Genomic DNA, 24,889 nt, shown 5'->3' with positions numbered 1-24,889 from the left:
TTTTTTTTCCTGACACATGATCGCAAATTTCAAAGGCTTTGCATCCTTTGCCTCACTATTTTCTTGTAGCATTTTTTTGCTATAAGGGGTAAAATTAACCACTATGGTTTAGTATATGTTGTACCTGTCAAAAATAAAAAATATGGAGTGAAACCTTTTCATTATTGAAATGAATGACAAATCTGTGACTGTCCTTTGTATAGACAAAAATTTATGTATACAATTGAAGAGTAAAAGCAATGGTAAAATCAAGACATTTTAATAGGAATTTTGATAACTGGAAAATGTGTTTTTCAGAAAACCTATTAGTTGCATGTATAACACCATCGGGAGCAACTTAAAATCCAGTTTCATTTTATGTTGTTATTTCATAGGAAACTCACTCCAAACTAAAAAACATGAATATTGCTCTGACTCATCACAGCCTTTCACTATAGTGCTCAAATAGCCTTCCAGTACTTAAAGGGAGCCTACAGGAAAGCTGGAGAGGGACTTTTTACAAGGTTGAGGAGTGATAGGACAAGGGGTAATGGCTTTAAACTGAAAGAGGGCAAATTTAGATTAGATATAAGGAAGAAATTTTTCACTCTGAGAGTGGTGAGGCACTGGAACAGGTTGCCCAGAGAAGTTGTAGATGCCCCATCCCTGGAAATGTTCAAGGCCAGGTTGGATGAGGCTTTGGGCAACCTGGTGTAGTGGAGGATTTCTCTGCCCATGGCAGGGGGATTGGAACTAGATGATCTTTGAGATCCCTTCCAACCCTAACCATTCTGTGATTCTATGATTCTATGATTCTATGATTCTATGATTCAAATACATTTTAACAGTTAAATTTAAATATCAAGTAAAAATAATGAGAGTATTTTTTTAACAATGCACATATTACATATATTAATCTGATATTAGAGAGAATTTAATCAGTGAATACCTTAACTTTTTTCTCCCATGCCATATTGCAACAGCTGTCTTACAGAGAGGCAAGACCACTCGCTAAGTGGATATGTTGAGTTGAACTTCATTGTGTGTGAAATGTGGTGTCTCTGTTGCTATGAAATAGGCCAATTCTGTTCTTCTTCTGATGTCATTCTGAAAGCTTACATATGAGGGATGTTGCCATCCTCTTGAACCTTCTTTTGTTTCTAGACTTAAATTAGAACTTTTTATTAGGTATATTCAACTTTAAATGGATTTAATAGATGCTGATGCTTGTACATGCCATTTTAGTTTGTGTTGATGATTCCTAAATATTTAAATCCTCAAACTCTAGAATGCATATGGATTTGGTTATCCCAGTGCTTACATCTTGAGTAACTTCATATATAATTTTATTCCACAGGAATTTGCTGCACTGACAAAGGAATTAAATGCATGCAGGGAACAGCTTCTTGAAAAAGAGGAGGAGATATCAGAACTGAAAGCTGAAAGAAACAACACAAGAGTAAGTACACAGCATGCCTTTTCTGGATATCATGTATGTGTAAAGTAGGAGGAATGTAATTATATATAAATTTATATATGTAATTTGTATAAATAAGACGACAAAATTCCAGCCTTTTAATAAGTACACAAGACTTGTAAGGCTCTAAGTAACAGTATGTATCTATCATGCTACAGTCCCAGAGGAAATGACTGTTAGCAAGGTCAGAAGGGTTAGCAAGACATATTACAAAAATAGCAGATTTTGTATATAACGTGGTAAGTACATTCAGTTTCGATGTTTTCTAAAGCAAGGGACTCATGCAGCCTTCCAAACCTCAGGGCCTGGATAAGTAGTCTACACATATCCTCATCTCTTATCAAGGCAAAAGGCAAGGTTACAACAGACCTAACTTTCCCTTGTGCCTTGGATTTAATCTGAATAACGGTGAGATGAAGGCTGCTACCCATATCATGAGTCTGCTGTTTAATCTAGATGCAGCCATGTGACCCTTGAAATAAATGTCATTTGCCATACAGCTGAGCGAGGACAAGATTTCACCCTTAAATGTACTATGTTCTACTTCAATCAGATGTTACTTTGTCTGGGAACAAAAATATGTGATAGCACCTTTTGAAAATTCTCAAATGGTGTACCGAATTGTTTTCGGAATAAAATAATTTGCAAGTGTCTGGGCAAAGGCAGAATTGATTAAGAAATAGAAGAGGGGAGCAGAAGAGGCTTTATGGGATGTGGAAAGATGTGAGAAAAGAGAGTGATCCCAGATCAGACAGGAGTCAGGCTGGTGGTGAACATAGACTTCAGAAATCCAAGAAAGGACAGATGATATAGATGCCTATACAGGGGTAAAGCTGCCCCATCTACCTCCATGCTAGGTTGGAGGTGCAAGATATGATCACATTTAGCACAAAAGTCTTAGAGGTGATAGGTTTGGGAAATGTGATGGGAGACATAGGTGAGACCACTTTTTCTCCCATGACTTTCATACATTCTAAACAGTCCAAAATGACTCCCACAAAAGTAGAATTAATTAGTGGAGAAGCACATAGGAATTGCATTGCATTCTTTAGATTTAGCAAGCCATCTCAACTACAAATCTGAAGATGTTCTACAGTTATCAGTAATTGCTACGTGTATCAGTTATTTTAGTACTTAAGGTAAAAATAGGAAAGTCAATTAAGAAAATAATTTACACAGAATAAAAAATGCTTTGTGTTAATTTCCGTCACAAACTTTTGAATACAGACATGTAGTTTAAATATACACTGAATTGTACCTATTCAGTAATCTACACAGACCCTTTCCTACGCAGAACATATATGCATTTGCCTTTCTACACAGAAAAAATACCATATAAACTAAATTTGCAATGTCATCTTCTCAGTTGTCCTAAGTTCTTCGTAAGTATGTGCCTACCACCACGTTTTATCCATTTCACTCCGAAGTCTGTTGAACACCAACTTTGGTATATTAAAACTGCAGTGCACCAGCGCTTACTGTGGGTCTGATATAAACAGTGCAGACCAGCAAAAATCCCCAGACAGCCTAGTAGCTAAAGATAGTCACTTGCCAAACGACTGTGAGAGAAAAGAAAGATGAGTCAACTGCAAGTCATCACCTAAGTCAGACTGATCTTTGTCATAGGCACTTTCTTTGCAAACCAAGAAAATTAAAGATCATCCATTCTTATGTTTCTTGTGTTATGTAAAAGACAAATCAGTAAGAGATTTTCCAGGAGAACTAATACCAAGAAATGAGAGTTACAGAGTGTGCGAATCCTTGCGAGAAGTCCTCGAAGTTAAAGTTCGCAAACTCTGTCAGTGTGTTTTCAGAATGAGATTGAAGCTAGGTATTGGCGTTGAAAAGATTTAGGCTATGAAAAAAGTATAAGGAATGCAGTAAGTGTTACAGTAAACAAGAGGAGAAGTTATAGTCCATGTATTAATGGGGAAGGAGAGAGAAAAAAATTCAGAGATGTGCCTTACTCTGACCTCTAGCATTTTCATTAATAAATTATCATCCCATTGTGTCATACGTATATTCTTGCTAGGATCTCAGCTGTCATATACGACATTAGTTGCCAGCGTTTGCTGTAATAGTCATGCTGTCTTCTGTAGGCTCCTGTGCTCTTCTTTTATAGCAAAATACCAGCATTTTAGATACAAAGCTGTTGTATTCAGGATACAGTCTGGGCATGCTAATGATGAGATTTCTAGCCACGTTCATTGAGAAAGCATTGCCTGTAAAGCAGCACTTTTGCAAACTGAGATTTATGCTCTTATTAATGTGAAATAGCATTAAAATTTTGTAAGAAGAAGTTGCTCCAAAATTTTTTCTATTATTTAAGCAAAGATTCTAATAATAAAATTTGGAGGACCACTGATACACTTTGCAATGAGGAAATTAAATGTCTTTTCTAATATATAAAGTTAGTCTAACTAATGCTTCTTTCTTCCAGTCCATTAGTGTTCACACTTAACCCAGCTCTAGCTTGGCCATGCGAGCAAAGCTTATCTGCCCTCCCAGGACACTCATGCATAACCACTCTGTAGTGGAACTACTCAGTACAACCAGTTTTGTCCCACGTAGCACTTCGTACTACTTTTAAATAAAAAGGCTCATTTCCATATTCTCAGATTGTTTCTAAATTTTTAAATCTAACCTTTTATCACCCTGGGGTAACAGCATAAAAATACTGTTTGAGGTACCTACTGCTTCAAGCTGAAGATCAGCAAGAAGAAATAAAAGTGGCAACTCTGTCAGGTTCTGAGTACACACTCCCAACCATCTCTTCCCTTCTAGCTCCCTTTTATGTTTTCAGTTATGTCTAACTGGCAATTTTCAATTCTTATAGACCCACACCTGTGCATTTCTTTATTTCTTGGCAATAATCTCATAAGGTTTTTGCCAGTCTCACAAAAAGAACACAAAAAACCAACAACCAAACAATAAACCTCCCAATTTGCCAATCTATGCCAACCTGCAGTGGCAGACCCTGACAGTAAAATATGTTTGAGAGAGAGCATGCTGAATCACATTCTTCAAGACCCATATACTCCAGGTCTCATTCAAATTACCAGAGTTTAAGCCTTACCCCAGTATTTAATCAAATTCCTACTCAATCCTTCTAGCAGTATTCTTAAGCAAAGCTCCCTACTGACCTTTTGCTCTTGAATATGTATTCTTACTGCCTACGATAATTAATCTTTTTTGATATGTGACAGTAGAAATATTTTCATGTCAAGAACTTAGGTGGCAAATTAATCCGTCAGTATGTGAGGCAAAATAGAAAATGCAGGAGCATGTGTATATGTGTTGATTGGTGTGACGTTATTGACAGGAATACAAACAGGTTCTCTCTGGAAAATCATTGCATGAGACTTTGAAAACATAGATAAAAATATCTTAATAGAAACTGTTACAGTTATTTCTCTGGATATTGTCTAGCTAGAATGATCACCTATAGCATGTGGAAAGACAGTATCTTTTCTGAAGCTGGAACAGAGGTCAATGTGATTTAGATTGGATAAAAGAAAGAAATTCTCCACTCTGAGGGCGATGAGGCACTGAAACAGGTTGCCCAGAGAAGCTGTAGATGCCCCATCCCTGGAAGTGTTCAAGGCCAGGTTGGATGAGGCTTTGGGCAACCTGGTGTGGTGGAGGGTGTCCCTGCCCAAGGCAGGGGGCTTGGAACTAGATGATCTTTGAGGTCCCTTCCAACTCTAACCATTCTATGATTCTATGATTTAGCATATTATTTAGTGGAAATTATAAAATAACACTAATTTTGTTGTGCTAAGTTTAAATTAAAATTGAAAGTTATTTTTATCGCAATCTATATTCTTTCAAAGTAGAAAAAGTTTGTAGGATTGACTTAGTAAATCAGAATATGATTGTGAGAAAATTTTGGGTTTGGCAGCTGAAACAAAAAAAATCTATTACAATACTGATGGATTAATCTGATCATGTTTTTTTCACTACAATAAAAATACGGACACATGCATGCGCTTCTTGGATACAGCATAAAATGTTACTTAAATTGGTCTGAAATATTTTACTTCAAGCAGTTTTACAAAAAAGAAAAATTAAAGTTCATGAATGAAATAGCAGTAACAAAGATAGTGTCACTGTCTGTCTTTTACTTAATACTCTGGAGCCAAGGCATTTATTAAAGTGAACAAGGTTGAAATTCAGTGTTATTCATATTTTATTGTCTCAATTCCTTAGTGAATGGTTTATGAAACGTCTTCAATTAGGCACTGTAGCCTCATAATATCCATAGATTAGAACTTAACTCTACATTTTATAATTAAATTTCCCTTTTATTGTGTTGGAGAAAGTATGGGTTTAACCTCTTTATTTAGCTTATTTTCCTAGAGGTCCTTTTACTTACATTAGTTTGATAGGTACTGAAACTAAATCAGACACTTTATTTTCTTTTTGAAACATTGTAACGTGTTCTTACAGTCTGAAGGCATCATACACATGAAAATAAGTATAACTGTTTCCTAAAGTTCTGTAAAGGCAGAAGCATTATTTCACTAATGTAAATGACAGTAATTTTCTTTTTTTTTTTGCCTCAATATTATGACCTATCTTCTAGATTCATGAGTTTCTTCTTTCAAAATAAGAACTTCTGTCACAGAACAAAGGGTGACAATAGATAGCAATATGTAACATATAGTAATTCAATACCTGTATTTTCAGACACTGTATAATCTAATAGTTATTGTAGTTGTATTCATTATTCTCAGAAGAACACTTTTCTTCATTTCTATTACTTTGTGTAGTTATCCTGATTGTTACATCTTCTTTCGTACTTTGGCTTCACATACATGTGTTTCCATTAAGGTTTTAGGTTGCAAGTCTTTTCTTTTCTGTCTTGGATGTACAGAAAGACAGACATGGGACTTATGCTGTAGTTAGGCTGTAACTTTGTTTTTTCAGAGAAAGATTTTCACCAGTAATTTACCAGTATAGTTATTTGAGGTCACCCCAGCTGACCATGGCTGTGGAACAATGCTGAAGAAAATTACTGATTTTGTGACTGGTTTTAGAGATAATCATCAACCCTATGTCTGCTTATTTTACTTGTCTTCTTTGCTTGCACCCAAGATGGAGATTCACTGAACAATGTGCATTCTAAATATAGACTGAAAGGAAATTCAATTTCGCCTGTGCTGGTGAGAAATTTTAAGCTGGACTTCAAAAGACAATTGTTGTCTTGGTGGGTTGCCCTGTTCCTCTAAGGAATCCCTTAAACTAAGACTGTCCGATTTTTGTAAATCCCTTATCTTTTTTACTTTTACCCTTTATTCCACTATTTATGCCTCTTCCTTTTCTCTCAATCGCCCTCTCTTAATTCTTTAATTTCTTCATTTTTTATCACGCTGTGAAATTTTTTAGAGCTCCAGAAACCTACATCCCATTTAGCTAAGATACAATTATCAGCACATCATCTTAGAGGATCCTAAAATTTGACCAGCATAAGAGTAAAATTCACTTGTCAGATTATTTCATAATTCATTATCAGGCTTATGCTTTCCAGTAGGAAAAGCATAGCAATGATGCCTGAGTGATTCCGTCCCGCCTGCTGCTGTTGATCTTCATCTTCTTTGCGAGCTGCCTGTCCCTCTGAGTGCCTGACAAGCGTAGCAGCTTGGCACAGTGTGAGGGAGCAGAAAATGCCTAGCAGCACGCGATCTTTATTCATGCCAGAGTTTAATTGCAACATGCTAAAATACCTGAAGCTGTTTCTAACAGGGTGCTGGAGTGCACCCTCAGCAAGTTCGCCGATGACACCAAGCTGTGTGGTGCTGTCGACACGCTGGAAGGGAGGGATGCCATCCAGAGGGACCTCGACAGGCTGGAGAGGTGGGCCCGTACCAACCTCATGAAGTTCAACCAGGCCAAATGCAAGGTCCTACATCTGGGTCGTGGCAATCCCAGGCACAAATACAGACTGGGCGGAGAATGGATTGAGAGCAGCCCTGAGGAGAAGGACTTGGGAGTACTGGTGGACGAGAAGCTCAATATGAGCCGGCAATGTGCTCTTGCGGCCCAGAAGGCCAACCGCGTCCTGGGCTGCATCAAGAGGAGTGTGGCCAGCAGGTCGAGAGAGGTGATTCTTCCCCTCTACTCTGCCCTCGTGAGACCTCACCTGGAGTACTGCGTCCAGTTCTGGAGCCCCCAACATAAGAAGGACGTGGACCAGTTGGAGAGGGTCCAGAGGAGGGCCACGAAGATGATAAGAGGGCTGGAGCACCTTTCCTATGAGGACAGGCTGAAAGAGTTGGGGCTGTTCAGCCTGGAGAAGAGGAGGCTCCGGGGTGACCTTATAGCGGTCTTCCAGTACCTCAAGGGGGCCTACAGGAAAGATGGGGAGAGGCTGTTCAGGAGGGCCAGTTGTGATAGGACAAGGGGTAATGGTTTTAAAATAGAGGGAGGTAGATTCAGATTGGATATTAGAAAAAAATTTTTTACCATGAGAGTTGTAGAACACTGGAACAGGTTGCCCAGAGAGGTGGTGGATGCTCCATCCCTGGAGACGTTCAAGGCCAGGTTGGATGAGGCCCTGAGCAACCTGATCTAGTTGGAGATATCCCTGTTCCTTGCAGGGGGGTTGGACTAGATGACCTTTGAAGGTCCCTTCCAGCCCTAACCATTCTATGATTCTATGAATTCTTTCGTGGTTTAAACAAACTACCAATATTGTTACAATGTTATTTCGATATGAAATCTTGTAGTGTTCTCACAAATATTTGGAATAGTAATTCTTGAATTACGTGCCCCCATGCCAACCAGACATTGTGATTTCCTTCGTCGTTAAACAACATTTCTTGGACTCACCATTATCTTCAATGTCAATTTTATCTAAGTCCCTTTCCCCATCATTGTAGCAATGAGATGCTTCACAGGTCTGCCAGTGTAGTTACGTTTGCTCTTCCCAGTAAAGTAGGGAGGATCTCTTACACTTTTTTGCAATATAATTGTAGTTGGGCCAAAGATGGATAAAATATTAGTATCATTTCAGCAGAGCAGAGGGCAAGGATTTACCATCAGGTGCTCAGTCACAGTCAGATGTTCTAACCCTTCGATTATTCTTCCCTGTCAGCATGGCTGGGAATAACGTGGCACTGGGAGACTTGGTTAATAATACTCTCTGCTCAGCTGGATTTGTTGTAAGCAGCGCTCACAGAATTTGTGGAGAAGCAGAGTTGACTTTTGTTGAAAAGCAAAAATAAGAAATCCCTATAAGCTGGAAATCTATGCCAGCACACCTTCTTGAGCTTTCTTCGGGCTGAAGTAAAGGGAATTCCAGTGTTCAGAGTTAGCTTCCAGAAAAATGAATCACTGCTAGCTGAGTAGCTTGAGCGAATAAGAACATTTAAAAAAAAAGTGTGATATATTCACAAGTAGTGCAGTAATTCTCCATGAGTATTTTGACACTTAGCTGTGGGGTCAGCTCATCTCTCCATACAGTAAACCAGGCAACATGATATTGTGCACTTGATTTATTTAATGACCATGAAATATACGTAGGCATTAAAATATGGTTTTGTCACCTCTAAAATGGTAATGCTAAGCTAAAGGCAAAATTAGCTTTTGTGTATATTAAATGGATGACTTTCATTGGTTTAGTTTTATATATTATGCACACTTAGAACATGACAGTACCTTAACCTGAAGTTAAATATGTTAACTGCTGCTCTGCAAAGGGTTAGGGTGCTGCACTGTTCGTCTCACATAGTAATTAGAAATTCTGAGTTCTCACCACTCTGCTCTCTTCTTATGCTTTGAAACTTTGTGTGTGTGTAACTTTTTTTTTTCTCTTCATCACTCTCTTCAATCTCCATTCTTCCTTCTCTTAGTAGGGATCCTGTCTTTCTTCTGTCTGTGCTGACTTTAAATTCCCTGTCAAGATTGTCTGTCTACACCAGTTCAAAGTGAGGTGCTGGATGTATATTAGTTTTTTCCTTGTGTTCCTAATTTATCTCTGTGCTATAGGTTATACATCATTCCTTCTGTCATGAAAGTTTTTTCCATGTCAAGAATTCTTTGTCACCATCATTTTTCTTCTCTCCTAAACTAGATTTTCTCATTTTCCTTTCCTACTAAGACCTGCATACAAGCTCTCAGAGTTTTCCTTTCCTATCATCACAGTGTTTGTCTGGGAGATAAGTTGTTTAGAGCAACAAATATCATAAATTTGCTCAGTGTTAGACCAAAAAATAGTTACGAAGGTTTACTTATTGGGGACTGGTTTAGTGTGTGTCTGAGCTTCAGACAACTACTGACTTGTATAAGGACTGGATGTGCTAAAAGCTTAACTCTGGTTCAACATTTTGCCCTTTTTTCAAAATTTCTCCAGAAATTCATAGCATTTTGACCGGATTCCAGAGCATTCCAGAATGCATTTAAATGCATTCTGTGATGCAGTTTCTGCATCAAGAAAGGTAGACCAGACAGACAACAGAACAGGATAAGCCAGGTTCTAACAGGATTAGCCAGCAAGTAGGAAACACCGGTGGAGAAATGCAAGTCAGGATCTGCCTACCCTGGGGCTATAGAGTCTGGCTGCAGAGAGAAGATGTTGCAGCTGCACAGTGTCTTCGCAGAGATGGGGCAGAGAGTAGGTTGTAGCATTAGAAAACAACTATTGACTTGCTTTCCTCCACCTATTTCCTAGATAAACTAGGTGGCCTAGGAAAATCATGAAGATATATGCATTTAAACCAAAATTCAGAAATTCAGTTCTATTCATTATAGCAATTGACTGTGTATTTAGATACTGCTATGAACAGAAGTACTCTAAGTATTTGGAAGTTATTCTGATCTCATCTGAGTTACAATTTTACCACTGCCCCGTACTGAGTTCCTGATGCCTCTATGATGAGGAGGTCTCTTCAAATTTGCCTATTACTTTGAACTGCCTCAAATGCTTAAAAATCCACCTGTATCTGCTGTCAACCCTACAGGGATTGGGTGACAAAGCTCATGAATTTCTTGCTCATTTGCTTTTGATAAATACAAGCCATCACTAGAATTCAGAAACAGCAGAAATACCCTCATTTCTTGTAACTCTATGGAGTCATTACAGTTCTTAATATATTAACATTGTTTGCATGTGTGTTCATTATTTTTTGTGAATAATACAGTTACTGTAACATAATACCCAGGTGCAATTCCAGACACAAGAACCATGTTTGAAGCAAAGATAACATCAAACTCTAATCATTCCTGTGTTAATAGCAATATGCTACAACAATAATGTGATGACAAACTGGTTTTGCTCTTCTATGTCTATTGATTCATGTAACAATATAGATCATTATGTGAGTAACTATGGATTGCAGACAAATATATATCTTTACTAAAAGTAGCTATATTAAGAACCACATAGAAGGAGAAATAATAAACAATTATCCATGTAACTTTCGAATTTCCAGTTCAATGACTTAGATATAATAGTACATTTTTACACTGCATTTAACATGCGCTGTGATTCATGAATTTAGCTACCGTGCTTTAACTTTGTAGCTAACCAATTCTCTTTTATGGTCAGGATAAGAACAGCAATGGCAGCCCTATAAAAGTATAGACAAATGGGGAATTTTCTGTACAACATCAACATATCATTTTAATTTTTCATTTAACCTCAAAGTAATAATGAAAAATAATTATGTGTTTTTACAATAGGTTATTATACATTATTTTACAGATATTTATAATACACTGGAATTTCTCTTTACAGACCTTTTTGGCTTCCATCAGGTTTGTAATACAACAGAGACAATGATCATTTTAGAGTACATGCTAGTGACAAACACCATTAGCTGTGGCATTTAGAATGAACAGTCTTAATAATTTTACAAAATATACTGTTTACTTTTGCATATTTTGTTAAGTAACTTCCAGCATAAATTAAAAATATATTACAGTTAGGGTGAATTAATTATAAACAACTTTAGCATTTTTGCATGATGCTTTAGACTGGCTTTGGTTGTTATTTGGTTGTTAATGCTCATCAATTACTATCACAAATAATATTGTAAATATGTACTTAATTTAGTTAAATAGTGACCCTATGCTGAGTGATTTGTTCTCACTTTTCATAGCAGAGTTTTAAGTGAAATCATGAGTAGGTTTCCTATTTTTCTGTTTATTCCATCTGATTTAGAATCATGAAATGTTGTCAATAATTCCAGCAGTCTCTCCTACAACAAGGCTGCCAAGAAAATTTCCATTTGATACCATGCACTCTGTAGTTAGAATTTTCATGGCATTTAGGTGCACGAAAATTAATAACCTTTTGTATCAAATCCAATAGCTGTTACTGGAGCATTTGGAGTGCCTTGTCTCAAGACACGAAAGGTCACTGAGGATGACAGTGGTGAAACGGCAAGCACAGTCTCCCTCAGGAGTTTCCAGTGAAGTTGAGGTCCTCAAAGCTCTGAAATCTCTGTTTGAGCACCACAAGGCTTTGGATGAAAAGGTACAGTATGGAAAAAAATCTTACTATATACACTCTTTAACTTACTTAAATGTGCCTTACGATGCAGAAGAGCAACAGTATTGTTTATTTACTTTTTGGAATATGTCCTGTACTTACAGCATTTACACGTGTCCAGAGAGATCCAGAAGAATGTGTGACCAATAACTGTAATGCACTTCAGGTCACTTGAACTATCTTTTGTAGACAATAGTAATGACTTTTCAAAATAAGCAAATCTCACCCCTACCAGATATGCCTCACCAGTTTAGCACTAAATAAACATGACACCATGTAATTTATTGTCTGTACCGTATACTTTTAAGTTATTGCTGAGAAAATGTAGGTATCTCAAATTTTTAAAACATGAAGAGTAAAAAGGCATAAAAAACACATAAAAGATGTTGCCTCTTGAAGATTTTCAGGGGGAAAATCTAAGTTTCAGAGGTGGTTTTAGCATTTAATACATAAGCACAGTGTTCCCTCTACAAGTAGGGTAAACTAATAGTAGATCCTTCATTATCAAAAGTAATGAAAGGCTTGCAGAATCAAGATAAAAAACCACTGATGATAACTGCATATAGTCATGGTAATTAAGAGAGTCTTTCCATGGGATTCTTCATGTGTCCTGTGCTGGAAAGGCTCTTTTGTGTGAACGACACTTTGTACAAGTATGAGGCAGCACCTTGAGCGTTGCTTACAAGAATTCAGAAATCCAGCTTATGTCTAGAAAGAATATAGTCAGATGATGTATCTGAATTAGTTAAGTGCCTCAAAACTACACATGCAGGGAGCACATGAGAACCATTGCCCGTGAGCACAGAACCTAGTTCCTAGTTCCTTGTGTGGGTCTGTCTTGGATGATTTGCTTGGGCTCACCACTGTGGCTGAGTTGCTTCTCTGTTTGAGATGGTTGGGTAAGCAGGGGAGACATCGTGCAGCACAGCATCTGAAACCATTGACTGCGCAGTTGAGTTGTGCTGTGTAGAACTAGTTCAGTGGTCTCCTAGTAATAAATATAACTTTTCTAAGTTGACTATGTTTAAGGAACCATTATTAAAACAGCTTTATGAAAAGTATAGTTATAGTTATATAGCAATATTTATTTTTCATTGGTAATAAAGGTGTGAAGCACTATGGGCTATGAGTCATCCTGGGTTAACTATCAGGTTTTGCGTCCAGTTCTGGAGCCCCCAACATAAGAAGGACGTGGACCAGTTGGAGACGGTCCAGAGGAGGGCCACGAAGATGATAAGAGGGCTGGAGCACCTTTCCTATGAGGACAGGCTGAAAGAGTTGGGGCTGTTCAGCCTGGAGAAGAGGAGGCTCCGGGGTGACCTTATAGCGGTCTTCCAGTACCTCAAGGGGGCCTACAGGAAAGATGGGGAGAGGCTGTTCAGGAGGGCCTGTTGTGATAGGACAAGGGGTAATGGTTTTAAAATAGAGGGAGGTAGATTCAGATTGGATATTAGGAAAAAATTTTTTACCATGAGAGTTGTAGAACACTGGAACAGGTTGCCCAGAGAGGTGGTGGATGCTCCATCCCTGGAGACGTTCAAGGCCAGGTTGGACGAGGCCCTGAGCAACCTGATCTAGTTGGGGATATCCCTGTTCCTTGCAGGGGGGTTGGACTAGATGACCTTTGAAGGTCCCTTCCAGCCCTAACCATTCTATGATTCTATGATTCTATGATCAGGTTCAAAGTTAAATGAATTTAGGGAACTTATGCCAAATCAAAACTTAATTTGTGTTCACGTTTCTCTCTTTAGTTATATGTTCTATTCAGTTACATATTATGAAAGCATATTTAAAGAAAATCTGGAAAAGGCAATATAATGACTTCTAGCCACTGTAAGCAATTCATTGTAATAAGGTTCTGGATGTCATTAAGACATACAAAATCCTGTATTATTAAAAGTATCTTTTAAGGATTGATAGGGTTTATGGTCTGAGCTTTGATTTTTTATCCAACACTTTAAACATTGATAAAACTATAAAGAAAGTAGGAACTTCTCCTGCTTTTATACTTTTTGACACTATGTTGGATAAATTGAGAAATAATAAGAGCTAAACTTTAAATAGATTCTGATTATTCATTAGTTATATCTTTCTTACACATATTCTTTTGTTAGTGTTTTTGTGTTTAGGTACTATGCAGATTATTTTACATCTCATTTTGAAAATTACTGTACAGAATTAGATTGAAAATTCTTTAAAATTCTATTTTTATAGTTTTTTAATGTAACAGTATTCAATTAATTTAAAAATTTTGAAGTAACACAGGTACACATTTTATGCATATAATGGCTCTCTGTTCCAGTGGTAACGATAATCATCAGTGTAGAAAAATCAGCCATCTGCGATCATGTTAACAGGACATTTGTTACATTATAAAACAAATTTTAAATTTAATTTGCCAAAATTACCTTTTCCTATGTGCTATTCATCTATGCATTGAATCTTTTTTATTTTATAATAAATTATATTTTTATTATAAAATGTTCCAAGATCAATCAAGGAAACAGTTTAGTAAATGGTTTTAAAATAATTTGTTATAAACCTAGCACACATTATTTTCCGGTACAAATCCTGTATGAGACTATGTGTTCATATTTTAGTATCTCTCTTTAGATGGATTGGATCAAAGACATTTTATATATCATCCAGATACCTGATAATATGATACTATCACATTACCTCACACATTGTCAGCATTATTGGGATTTTTATTCAAAAATAATGGAAGTAAAAAAGACCGCATACACCCAAATGTGCTAAAAAATCTTTATGGCATGTGAGTCATCTATTCTACATTTTCTGTGACAGAAAAGTTATATAAGTTAGATTTGTTTCTGACTCTTAAGAAATAAGCTATTAATCCACTTATGAAAATTCGTTGAAGTTGTTCAAAGATTAGTAGAATAATGCAAGTTCAATCTCCTAGAGTACATCTGGCCCAACCTCCTGCTCAAAGCACGGCCGACTGTTGCTTAGTGTCCTGTCTAATTAACCTCTGAATATCTCCAGGTAGAAAACCTATTCTGATGTTTCACTACCCTCATTGTAATTTTTTCCCATAATACTAGCTTGAGTTTCTGTTGTTGAGTCTTGCGCCTGTTCCTTCTTGTCTCGCCACGCTGCATCTCCAAGAAGAAGCTGGCTTTGTTTTCTCCGCATCTTCTGGTTAGCTAGTTGTAGACAGCAATAAGGTACTCCATGAACTTTCCCTTCTTAAGTTTGATCAGACCTAGCCTCTTCTCATGTCATGTGCTCCAGCCCATGACCAACTTGGTGGGCCTTCATTAAAGTCTTTCAGTGTCTGCCTTGTAGCTGGGAACCCAAAACCAGATGCAATCTCAAAAGTGCAGATTCCCTCAATCTGCTGACTGAGCTGAGTGTCTGACCATATTCACCCCTAGGTCTTTTCTGCAAAACTGCTTTCTCTTCCCCAAGCCTGTCCTGTTGCCTGGGGTTATTCCATTCATAGTAATAGGATGCCACTTGGACTTTGTGTCACTGATCACAAACCTCTGAGCCTTGCAGTCCAGCCAATTTTCTATGCACTGTACAATCCATTTATCAAATTCATATCTCACCCTTTTTACTAGGGCTAAATAGAAGATATTGCCGAAAGCCTTGGTAAAGACAAATAAAAAACATTACTGTTCTTTCGTCAAAGGAGCCAATAATCTCATCACACAAAGCAATAAGGTTGGCAAGATGTCATTTGCCTTTGACAAAGTCATACTGGCTCTTCCCAATCACCGTCTTGTCATTTATATGCCTGGAAATGCCTTCCAGGAAGATTTGCTCCATAATCTTCCCAAAATTGGCCAGCTTGTAGTTCCCTGGATCTTCCCAGGATAATTCCTGACTTTCGTGATGCATGACACAACATTTATGGGTTTTTCAGTCATCAGGAATCTCCCCTGACTGCTGTTACCTTTCAAAGACGAAAAAACCTCACTATGATGAGTTAATCAAGTCTCTCAACACCCTTGGATGCAGCCAGTCTACTCCCTCTGACCTGTGTATGTCTTGTCCTCCTGTATTGTGGGTTATGCTTCCCTTCCACAGACTCTGTCCCTATGCTCAAGGAGGCCTGAGGGTAGAACTTTGCAGTAAATACTGAGGCAAAAATCCATGGTATATGATATACTGATGTCACAGGAGATAAACACTGCTCTCTCAGAAAATGCAGCCAAAACTGAAGTAGGTTAATGAATAAAGAGTAATGAAAACTGTAAAAAGAAACAAAAAATATATATAATGAAAACTACGCATTGAAAATATATAATGACCCTTTGCAAATGAATAATAGAAACCTTTTTCCTTTGCAAAAAATGTTGACATTGAAATCAATAATTTAGCAATCACAAGCTTGAAAAATCAAACCAAGATATTTTCATTAAAATGTTTGCATTTTAAATGTTCAAAAATCTCAAGACATTCTTTACATTTTTCCTAAATGCAAATTTTGTTTCATGCTTTCACTTCCACTTCCACTTCACTAAACATCTTGAGATGTTGTAATGAGCTCTGCCACAAAATTGACTGGTCATGCAAGGATTGCGATGTACACAGTACGGGAACTACAAAAACATCTTTATTACTATAAACAAATGCAATGAAAAATACAAAACAAACTGGAAGATGGAAAACAAAACATATCAATTCAGAGTTCATATTTCCAGGGAGACTTGCTTAAAGTATAAAGAGAACCAGGAATGATAACTTATTTCAAAAACCCTCTTGGCTCTCTATGTATTACATGAAGTCTGAGCTTTACATTTACCTTTTGTCCAAAAGATAGACCAATACAGAGAGATCGTGGCCATGATTGCATTATTCAGAGAAAACATGACTGCTGTTGACAGTATTTGAGTGTCTGACAGCTCTTTTAGCATCCCTTCACTCCCTGGAGAAGGAAAGCTTGTCATGAGCTTCCCATGCTAGAGAGCCAGTCCTGTTTGGCTGAACTCAGTAGGGGCATCTTAGTTGGCAGAAGGTAGTAAGAGTATGCTGTTCTTCTTACCTGTTTATCCATATGAGATCCTAGCACTGCCAAACAACAGCCTCCATAATCTGTTCTTGCATAGTTGTAGTGTATTTTCTGAGAATGTTCACTTCAAGACATGGGGATAATGAAAGAATTAGTTTAGTTTATAAATATTTACTATTTTGTGTGTATCTCAAAGAAATCTCATTGTGTCTCATTGGGTGAGTTGTGTCACAGCAAATGGAATTGATACTGCATTAACTGTAGTAGTATTATTATTATTTAGAAATTTAATTTGACAGAAGAGATACGTATTTCTAACCATCTTTATATGTTTAATTATGCTAAAATTTTTAGAAACTTGAAAACACAGGGCATGGGCAGTTCTGCTACCAATTCTAGATTTTCTTCATGTTCTAAGTTAAATTCAGTGAATGTTTTTTCTAAGTGTAAAGTTAGGTTATGTCCCACAAGCAATGAGCATTGTTAAAAAAAATGGAAAGTTTTAAACACTAGAAGTTAGGACTGATTATGACTGGAACCAATGTGAAATTCTGACAACATTTTGAATAGCCTTTGCTATTGCGAAAGTCACTTGAAATTTGCAGCTGTATTCATAAGGAAGATGGTCTGCGTGGAAACTTCTCTTCACTTAATCACCCCTGACCTTCTTAATGCTTCAGATCTCAAACACTTAGTGCTGCTAAGTAGCTGATATCTTTCTTCATTTTATTTCATGCAATGAAAAGTTGTAGAAATAATGTAAGACAGCACTATGAAATATTTTGGGATATTATATGTCAATATACATAGAATAGTTTATGATAGAGCAAATGAAGACGAGATTTACTAGACATCATTAGAACCAAATAGAAAATAGAAGCTCAGAGTAACTTCATGGTTAGAATAGATGTTGAGTATAGAGTAGGTCAGGAAGTACCTTACCTGCAATTGAGGAAGAAAAAAAAAAATAGGAAAAAATGTTGTTTTATTCATATTCTGTAGCTATAATTGACTCTAATATCTGTCTGGACATGTTTATTTTCTTGCCAACATTTTTCCTATTTTGCTTTAAACTTTGGGTTCAACATTTAAAATGTGCATTTGGAAAGAAGAAACTGTTTGAAGCAACCCATTTTTTGTCAATTTTTTAAGAAAACTATCCAGTTGATCTTCACTGAGGAAAGCAACTACCAGGTGTTATTATCCTCGCTAAGATTCAAAAAACACTGCTTCTCTTAAGGTTAATTCATGATGGAAAAGTATACCTAATATTCTTGCAAATAAAAGCGATCTATTCATGTCAACATTATCACTGTCTTTTTATTCATTAACAGGTAGCTAGGATAACTTTGATTCAATAGACTGTTCATGAAAAAAAAGTGCTTCAATTCTAGCATGTGCAAATGTTTTTTAAAAGCCCTTTGTGGGCTGCAGATCTGGAGAGATAGAAGAAAGAATTTGACAGCAAAGAAAAAAGTGGGAAGCAGTTGCTAGGAGAGAGAGAAAGATGGGTGATATTTTGCACCGACAGCATTGCTAACATGACATTGAATATGTTATATTTCAAGATAACATGATTGCATTTAAAAGCCAGAGGAATACCCAGTCATCTGGGCACATGGATTCACTCTCTAACATGGAGAAAGCAACCCTGTTTCTGCTATGGCACTGCAATGAGAATCTATCCTTTAAAAATGCACGTTATAGCTTGTTCTGATAGATCAGGTGACATCTGATTAGGCTTACTTTCTGAGACATTATTTGGTACAGTTTTATCTAGTGCCCAAGAAACTGGAAATGCATTGAAGAACTGTATGAAATTTAAGTAGTATGTTATTTCTGAAGTGATAAACACAATCTCACTAAGATAATGCTTACTTCTACTAACTATATATACTCACTTACTGTCTTTGACTTCCAGAAAAGAGGAAACAATGTAATATTCTAATAATTAATTTTCATTCATCATATAAAAAAAACCCCAAACAAATTACCAGATTAAAATAGTTTGCATTTGTTCCTGCTCCTTTGTCTCTAACAAGATATGACCAGGGGCACTCAGAAATTAGGATGGTTCTGTTTGTTTTGTTTGCTGTAACATAAATTTGAAGAGAGAATCCAACACAAAATTCTTTGCAATACATTTGTATATGGCTCTTCAGAGGCTTTGGTTGTTGCTTTGTAGTTAGATTCAAAGGTTATTCAGTATGAACTTACTGAGTTCAGGAAAACATTAATATAATTGCTAACTGGTAAATATTGCTCAGAGCAAAATCTTTTTCAGAAAATATGTATACCACACATGTTAGTATGGCATTTATAGCCTGTATTATTTCCTGGAATGTTAATGACCAAACCTGAAAACTTTATTCAGCTTTTTTCTTCTTCCTCGTGTTTATTTTGAAATCAATTGAAGACTGAGAAAGAAATTTAAGTGAGAAATTAAGCTTCCATTTCTGGGCTGTAAACCAGAGCGGATTTCTCCTTCAAATCAGAGTGATGATGTAGCACTTTTCCTCTTTTTCACTGATAGTATCAAAGATTTTCCTAAACTTTAATAGCCACTATGTATGTGGTTGAACATGAAGAACTGGTTGCAACATTTCCAATGTCACCATGGCAAATATGAATCTGGATTAGTTGTTCACTGGTCAGATTAAAAGAAGAAAGAAGTCTTCTGTTCCAAGGCAGAGTTGCTTTCAGTTCCTTTAGCCACTCTTACTTTCAGAGAACAAATAAGGGGCATCAGAGTGCAATTTTGGTTAGGTCATTACAAAAAAAGGCAATGCATTAACTGTGCACATCCAAGGGAGGGAAGGAAAAGCAAGGCAAAGCAAAGGAAACAATTTCCAGCTGTCACTCTGTGCCACTAATACTGTTCCATGTTATTACTGACAATGGGACGAGAATGAAAGATACTGAATTTTAACATAAAAACTCAATATTCAGAATAAAGACATTAATTCTCTATGTAATTTTTCTGAAGTATCATGTAAAAAATGTGACTCCTAAATTCTCATCGAAACAAATGCCTTTTATTTCCAGGCAGTGGTGTTTTCAGGCTTTAAAATATCCGTAGGATTCAATTCTACAGTGCCGTAGAGTATAAAGATTAAGGATATTTTTTCTGATTCCAGCTCTTTGTGGAGCTGCGACCTCCTCAGTAATGTGGCCTGGTTGGTTTGCAAATTCTGACACCGTTCAAAGTGAAGGCCAGTGTTAGACATCTGATAACATATTTTTAAAACATGCATTCTCATTTATAAAACACTTAGGCTTGAACACTTAGGTGGTTTCAGGAAGCTTATGAAAATTTAAAGTAAAATGACCAACTCATTGCATTTCATTTCAGGTATTGGCAACTACCGTCTTGTGAATTTTCTCTCAATCATCGTATCCCTCAGCAGTGCTTACAGCCAAAAGGACTGAAGCCAGGAAGATTACTAGTTTTTTTTCTATGTATATTTTACATCTAGGTTGAGCTTTCCGTTAAGGAATTGTGATTTGCCAGCTTGTATCGTATTTAGAGAGATTGAAATCAGGCCTCTTGAGACAGGACTACAGCCCTCGCTGGTCGGACGTGGACTTTATGGTGGAGAACTAGTGAAAGATAGCAATGGTAGTAGGAAGAGAAGCAGGATACACAAGAGTTTTGGGATCCACAGAGGAACTGGGAAGCTCTGGGAAGGCAGAGAGCATGGTAGGAGTGGGGAGAGAGAGAGATGTGAGTGCCAGATAGGGAACTCATAGTGCCTTGGACTTTCTGTCCATCTGGATAGGGAAACAGGTCATCAAGCAGCTCTTGGAAGCTGGTAGAAGAACTGGTGAAATAGTAATGTTTTTCAAGGTAGATATGATTTTAAAAATAGGAAAATGTAAAGGCGAAAGAACGAAGAAATACTTTTTCAGGGGCTTGAACAATTACAGTTTTTCCACTATAGCCAGAACAACCAGTGCATTATACCTTTGATGTGAAGTATTTTTATGAAAAATATAATTAGATTGAAAATAGGAATAAATTAGAATTACAAAATATAATATTTCAAATTAATTTTACATATTTTTTGTGTTAGAATTGAATACTAAAAAATTCATATGAAATGACTGTGATGATAGCTTATGTACTACCATAAATCTGAAGCTTTGTGAGCATGTTTTCCAGAAATTATGTAGCTCATTTTGGAAAGCAAGCCTTATGATTAAAGGGTTTTATGTACTCTTTGATGAAAAATAGTACAAAAGTTTAAGAAATAGGGAAAAAAATGGGTTCCATTGCAGATTCTCACTGCATTCTGTTGTTCTGGTGTAAGAAAACAGTTGAAACACTCATGAAAATTTGAAGTAATTTTCACTTATCACTGCCGCTCAGAGGTGACTCAGTCAGTGCCAGAATTTAAGATGGCTTAAACTTCATTTGCCATCAGGTGAGGAACAGGCAGTCAGTTACTTCAGCTCAGCTATGATTACATAGTCATACTCTATAGGAAGTGTCCATTTAAGATACAATATGCATCTTTGGGAACATTAACACTTGATTTTTTTTTTCAGTCTTACAGTGCTGAAGGAATAGAGGAAAATTAATAAATTGGACTATAAAATTGAGGATTCTTTCTAGTCTTGGAGATTTCTTTAACACTGTTCAACTCACTTTTCTTTTGCTCCTTTGAGCACCTCTCACTCATTATTTCTGTTCTGTTAAAGCTAGTAACATTGTTTAGTATATAGCAAAACTAGAGTTATCGGAAAGCATTCAAATAATTTATGTGAATGCATAAAATACATTTTCAAATTTTGTTTCTTTTGATAGGGCTGAATTACATAGGGAGGAACAAAAATTAAAAGTATTGCAAAAGCAATTAGATTTTCATTTATTAGAAAGGCTGAATAGTTTTATTTTTTTAGTGTTCATTTCCTGAATATACATTTGATCTTTAGAGTTAGCTAGTTTTAAAGTTTAACTGAGTCAAAATTTGTGTACATGCTGTGTTAGAGTTTTGCTAATATGTAATTTTCATCTATTAAAGTCTAAGCCATTCTTGGGATGTACAGATTCTACTTGCAAAGTTTCACTTCTATCAGTAGTAATAGAAAATAAAGTATGTAAGGAAAGATAATATTTATTAGACTAAGAGGTATCACTGGAAAAAGTATGAAAGAATTAGGGCATACACATCCTTTTCAGGGGTCTCCTGTATTTGTTGAGAATCTGAAAACAATTGTATATACATGAAAATGTACAACATTTCATTGTACATTAAGGATTTATTTTGTTCTGTTTTGTTTTCCAGCTACATCTGTTGGTCTAACAGAATATGCTAACTTTAGCTACAAACATTGCTACTAGTCTTAAACATTCATGGATCATCAGCTGGAACAGCATTACTGCAGTGTAGCTGGGATGAGGACAGAAATATATCCTGAGTGTTGGCTGTTAGCCAGGTTGTAAAGTCATTTAATGTAAGGTGCCTAATGAAGTTGTGTAGATTAGGAGAGGAGTTGCCGTAGGCTCCCTTCGTAGTCAGAAGACAGTCACCTACACACAGCGCTGAAGATCACTTTAAGTCTGATTTGCCTTTGATCATATTGGGAGACTGACACTGGCATTGCCAGCTTAGGTTGTCTATTGATACATGAGCTGATGCTGAGCCAGGGCACTCAAACAACAGTAAATATGACTTCAGATATATTAAAGTATTAATTTAATATTAATAAATAATATTGATTAATAAATATAGTAATAATTTAGTAGATCATAAACATCCTTGGAACAGCATAGGTCATCTGTGAAACTGGTACAAACACAGCAGTGTTTTCTTATTTATGACTTTTTGCAAAACCCAAATAAACTGCATGATGATATTAAAAGTCTTTAATATGTGTGCCTGAAGGCAATGCTGCAAGTTTTTTTTTTCAATGGATTTGTTGCATTCAGTTGATATGAACGGATTAGTTACCTTCCATGGAGTGGACTTGAAACATTTGCAGATTTTTTTTCCTTACCCTTTGTAAAAGATGCTTATGAAAAATGTTTTCTTTTTATGCCTAATGTGGTTTTAGAATATTTGCATTTGTTATGAATTCCATAAAATTATAGGCAAACTGTGGAAAAGCAGTATGGCATTTAAAGTTTGACACCTATTTTCGTCTTCTTATAGTTAGATGTAAATGTTTACTACACAGTATGTTTCAAGAAAGGTTGCAACACACATGCCTGCAAACAGACTGGCAAGGCATACAGTAGTGCATATGGCAGATTATATAATCTTTAAAGATTGATAGAAATTACGTTACTGCACATATTTTGATTTTTCTTCTAGGTAAGGGAACGACTGAGGGTTTCTTTAGAAAGAGTCTCTGCACTGGAAGAAGAACTAGCTGCTGCTAACCAGGAGGTAACATAAAACACTTTCTCCCCTTTTGAGGTTCAATTTCTTTAAGACTCTGTCCCATGTATTCCCTGACACTTTTCTTAAAACTTCAGAAAAAAAAAAAAGAGATAAATTACATTCTGAGTAAGCTTCTCAGTGAGGCTTGTTTAAGGTGGTTGTAAGATTAATACAACCTTCTGTTTAGTGATTTATTCCCGTCTTCTTTTCCCTTGTGAGCAAACCAAAATCCAAGAGCTAGTGACAGATTCTCCAGTTTCTTATTGGACATGAAAAGGAGTGAACCAATGAATATGTCAGATACTATAAACAATTTAATAACCTGAATTTCCATTTTACTATAAAATTAGGTAAAACACGTATATATATGCACCCATTATATAATGTTAACATTGATGGAGGAGGGATTATGGATGACCTTGAACTTTAGGTTTCTCTTCACTTTTAGTTGCAGTGTATCGTGGTGAACTGTGGTGCCATATAACTATTGTGAACCTGGATGAGAGATTTTTTTTCCTGTGTGGTAGTTTGCAGACTGTTTTCTTTTGTTTGAAAGGGTGAACAGGAACACATAATTTATTGCACCCACAACTGTATATATATATATAAAGAGTGCTGCACCCCAAAGAGGTGATTGGTGACAGCCAACATGGCTTCACTAAGGGAAAATCCTGCCTGACTAATTTGGTGGCCTTCTATGATGAGATTACAGCATTGATGGATAGGGAAAGAGCAACTGACATCATCTACCTGGACTTATCCAAAGTATTTGATACTGTCCCACATGACATCCTTGTCTCTAAACTGGAAAGACGTGGTTTTGATGGATGGACCACTCGGTGGATAAGGAATTGTCTGGATGGTCGCACTCAAAGAGTTATGGTCAACAGTTCAATGTCCAAGTGGAGGCCAGTAACGAGTGATGTTCTTCAGGGATCAGTACTGGGCCAGTGCTATTTAAGATATTTGCTGGTGACATGGAGAGTGAGATTGAGTGCACCCTCAGTAAGTTTGCAGATGACACCAAGCTGTGTGGTGTTGTGGATACGCTGGAGAGAAGGGATGCCATCCAGAGGGACCTTGACAGGCTGGAGAGGTGGGCCTATGAGAAGCTAATGAAGTTCAACAAGGCCAAGTGCAAGGTCCTGCACATGAGTTGGGGCAATCTCAAGCATAAGTACAGGCTGGGTGGAGAAAGGATTGAGAGCAGCCCTGAGGAAAAGGACTTGGGAGTGCTGGTGGATGAGAAGCTCAACATGAGCCAGCAATGTGCGCTGGCAGCCCAGAAAGCCGACCGTATCCTGGGCTGCATCGAAAGAAGCGTGGCCAGCAGGTCGAGGGAGGTGATTCTGTCCCTCTACTCTCGTGAGACCCCACCTGGAATACCACATTCAGCTCTGGAGTCCCCAACACAAGAAGGACATGGAGCTGCTGGAGCACATCCAGAGGAGAGCCACGAAGATGATCCGAGGGCTGGAGCACCTCTGCAATGAAGACAGGCTGAGAGAGTTGGGGCTGTTCAGCCTGGAGAAGAGAAGGCTCCGGGGTGATCTTATTGCAGCCTTCCAGTA

At 37.0% G+C, this 24,889-nt stretch overlaps 1 protein-coding gene across 4 annotated transcripts in view; it reads left to right on the top strand.

Annotated features, from left to right (window-relative positions):
• The window catches only part of PPFIA2 (PPFI scaffold protein A2), a 339,695-nt gene that overhangs the window by 203,191 nt on the left and 111,615 nt on the right, over positions 1 to 24,889 (top strand). For 3 of the 4 annotated variants that reach the window (XM_086609969.1, XM_086609968.1, XM_086609970.1), the window contains 3 exons: positions 1,337 to 1,438; positions 11,769 to 11,933; positions 23,250 to 23,324. In XM_086609969.1, the coding sequence (XP_086466095.1) occupies positions 1,337 to 1,438; positions 11,769 to 11,933; positions 23,250 to 23,324 (342 nt within the window). The remainder of the gene's footprint in view (positions 1 to 1,336; positions 1,439 to 11,768; positions 11,934 to 23,249; positions 23,325 to 24,889) is intronic. The other variant, XM_086609971.1, reaches the window with a different exon arrangement.

The sequence above is a fragment of the Tauraco erythrolophus genome, chromosome 4 (genome assembly GCF_009769465.1).
Source record: "Tauraco erythrolophus isolate bTauEry1 chromosome 4, bTauEry1.pri, whole genome shotgun sequence".
Taxonomy (NCBI): Eukaryota; Metazoa; Chordata; class Aves; order Musophagiformes; family Musophagidae; genus Tauraco; species Tauraco erythrolophus.
Note: the sequence above shows the minus strand (reverse complement) of the source record. Positions and strands in the feature narration are given on the sequence as shown.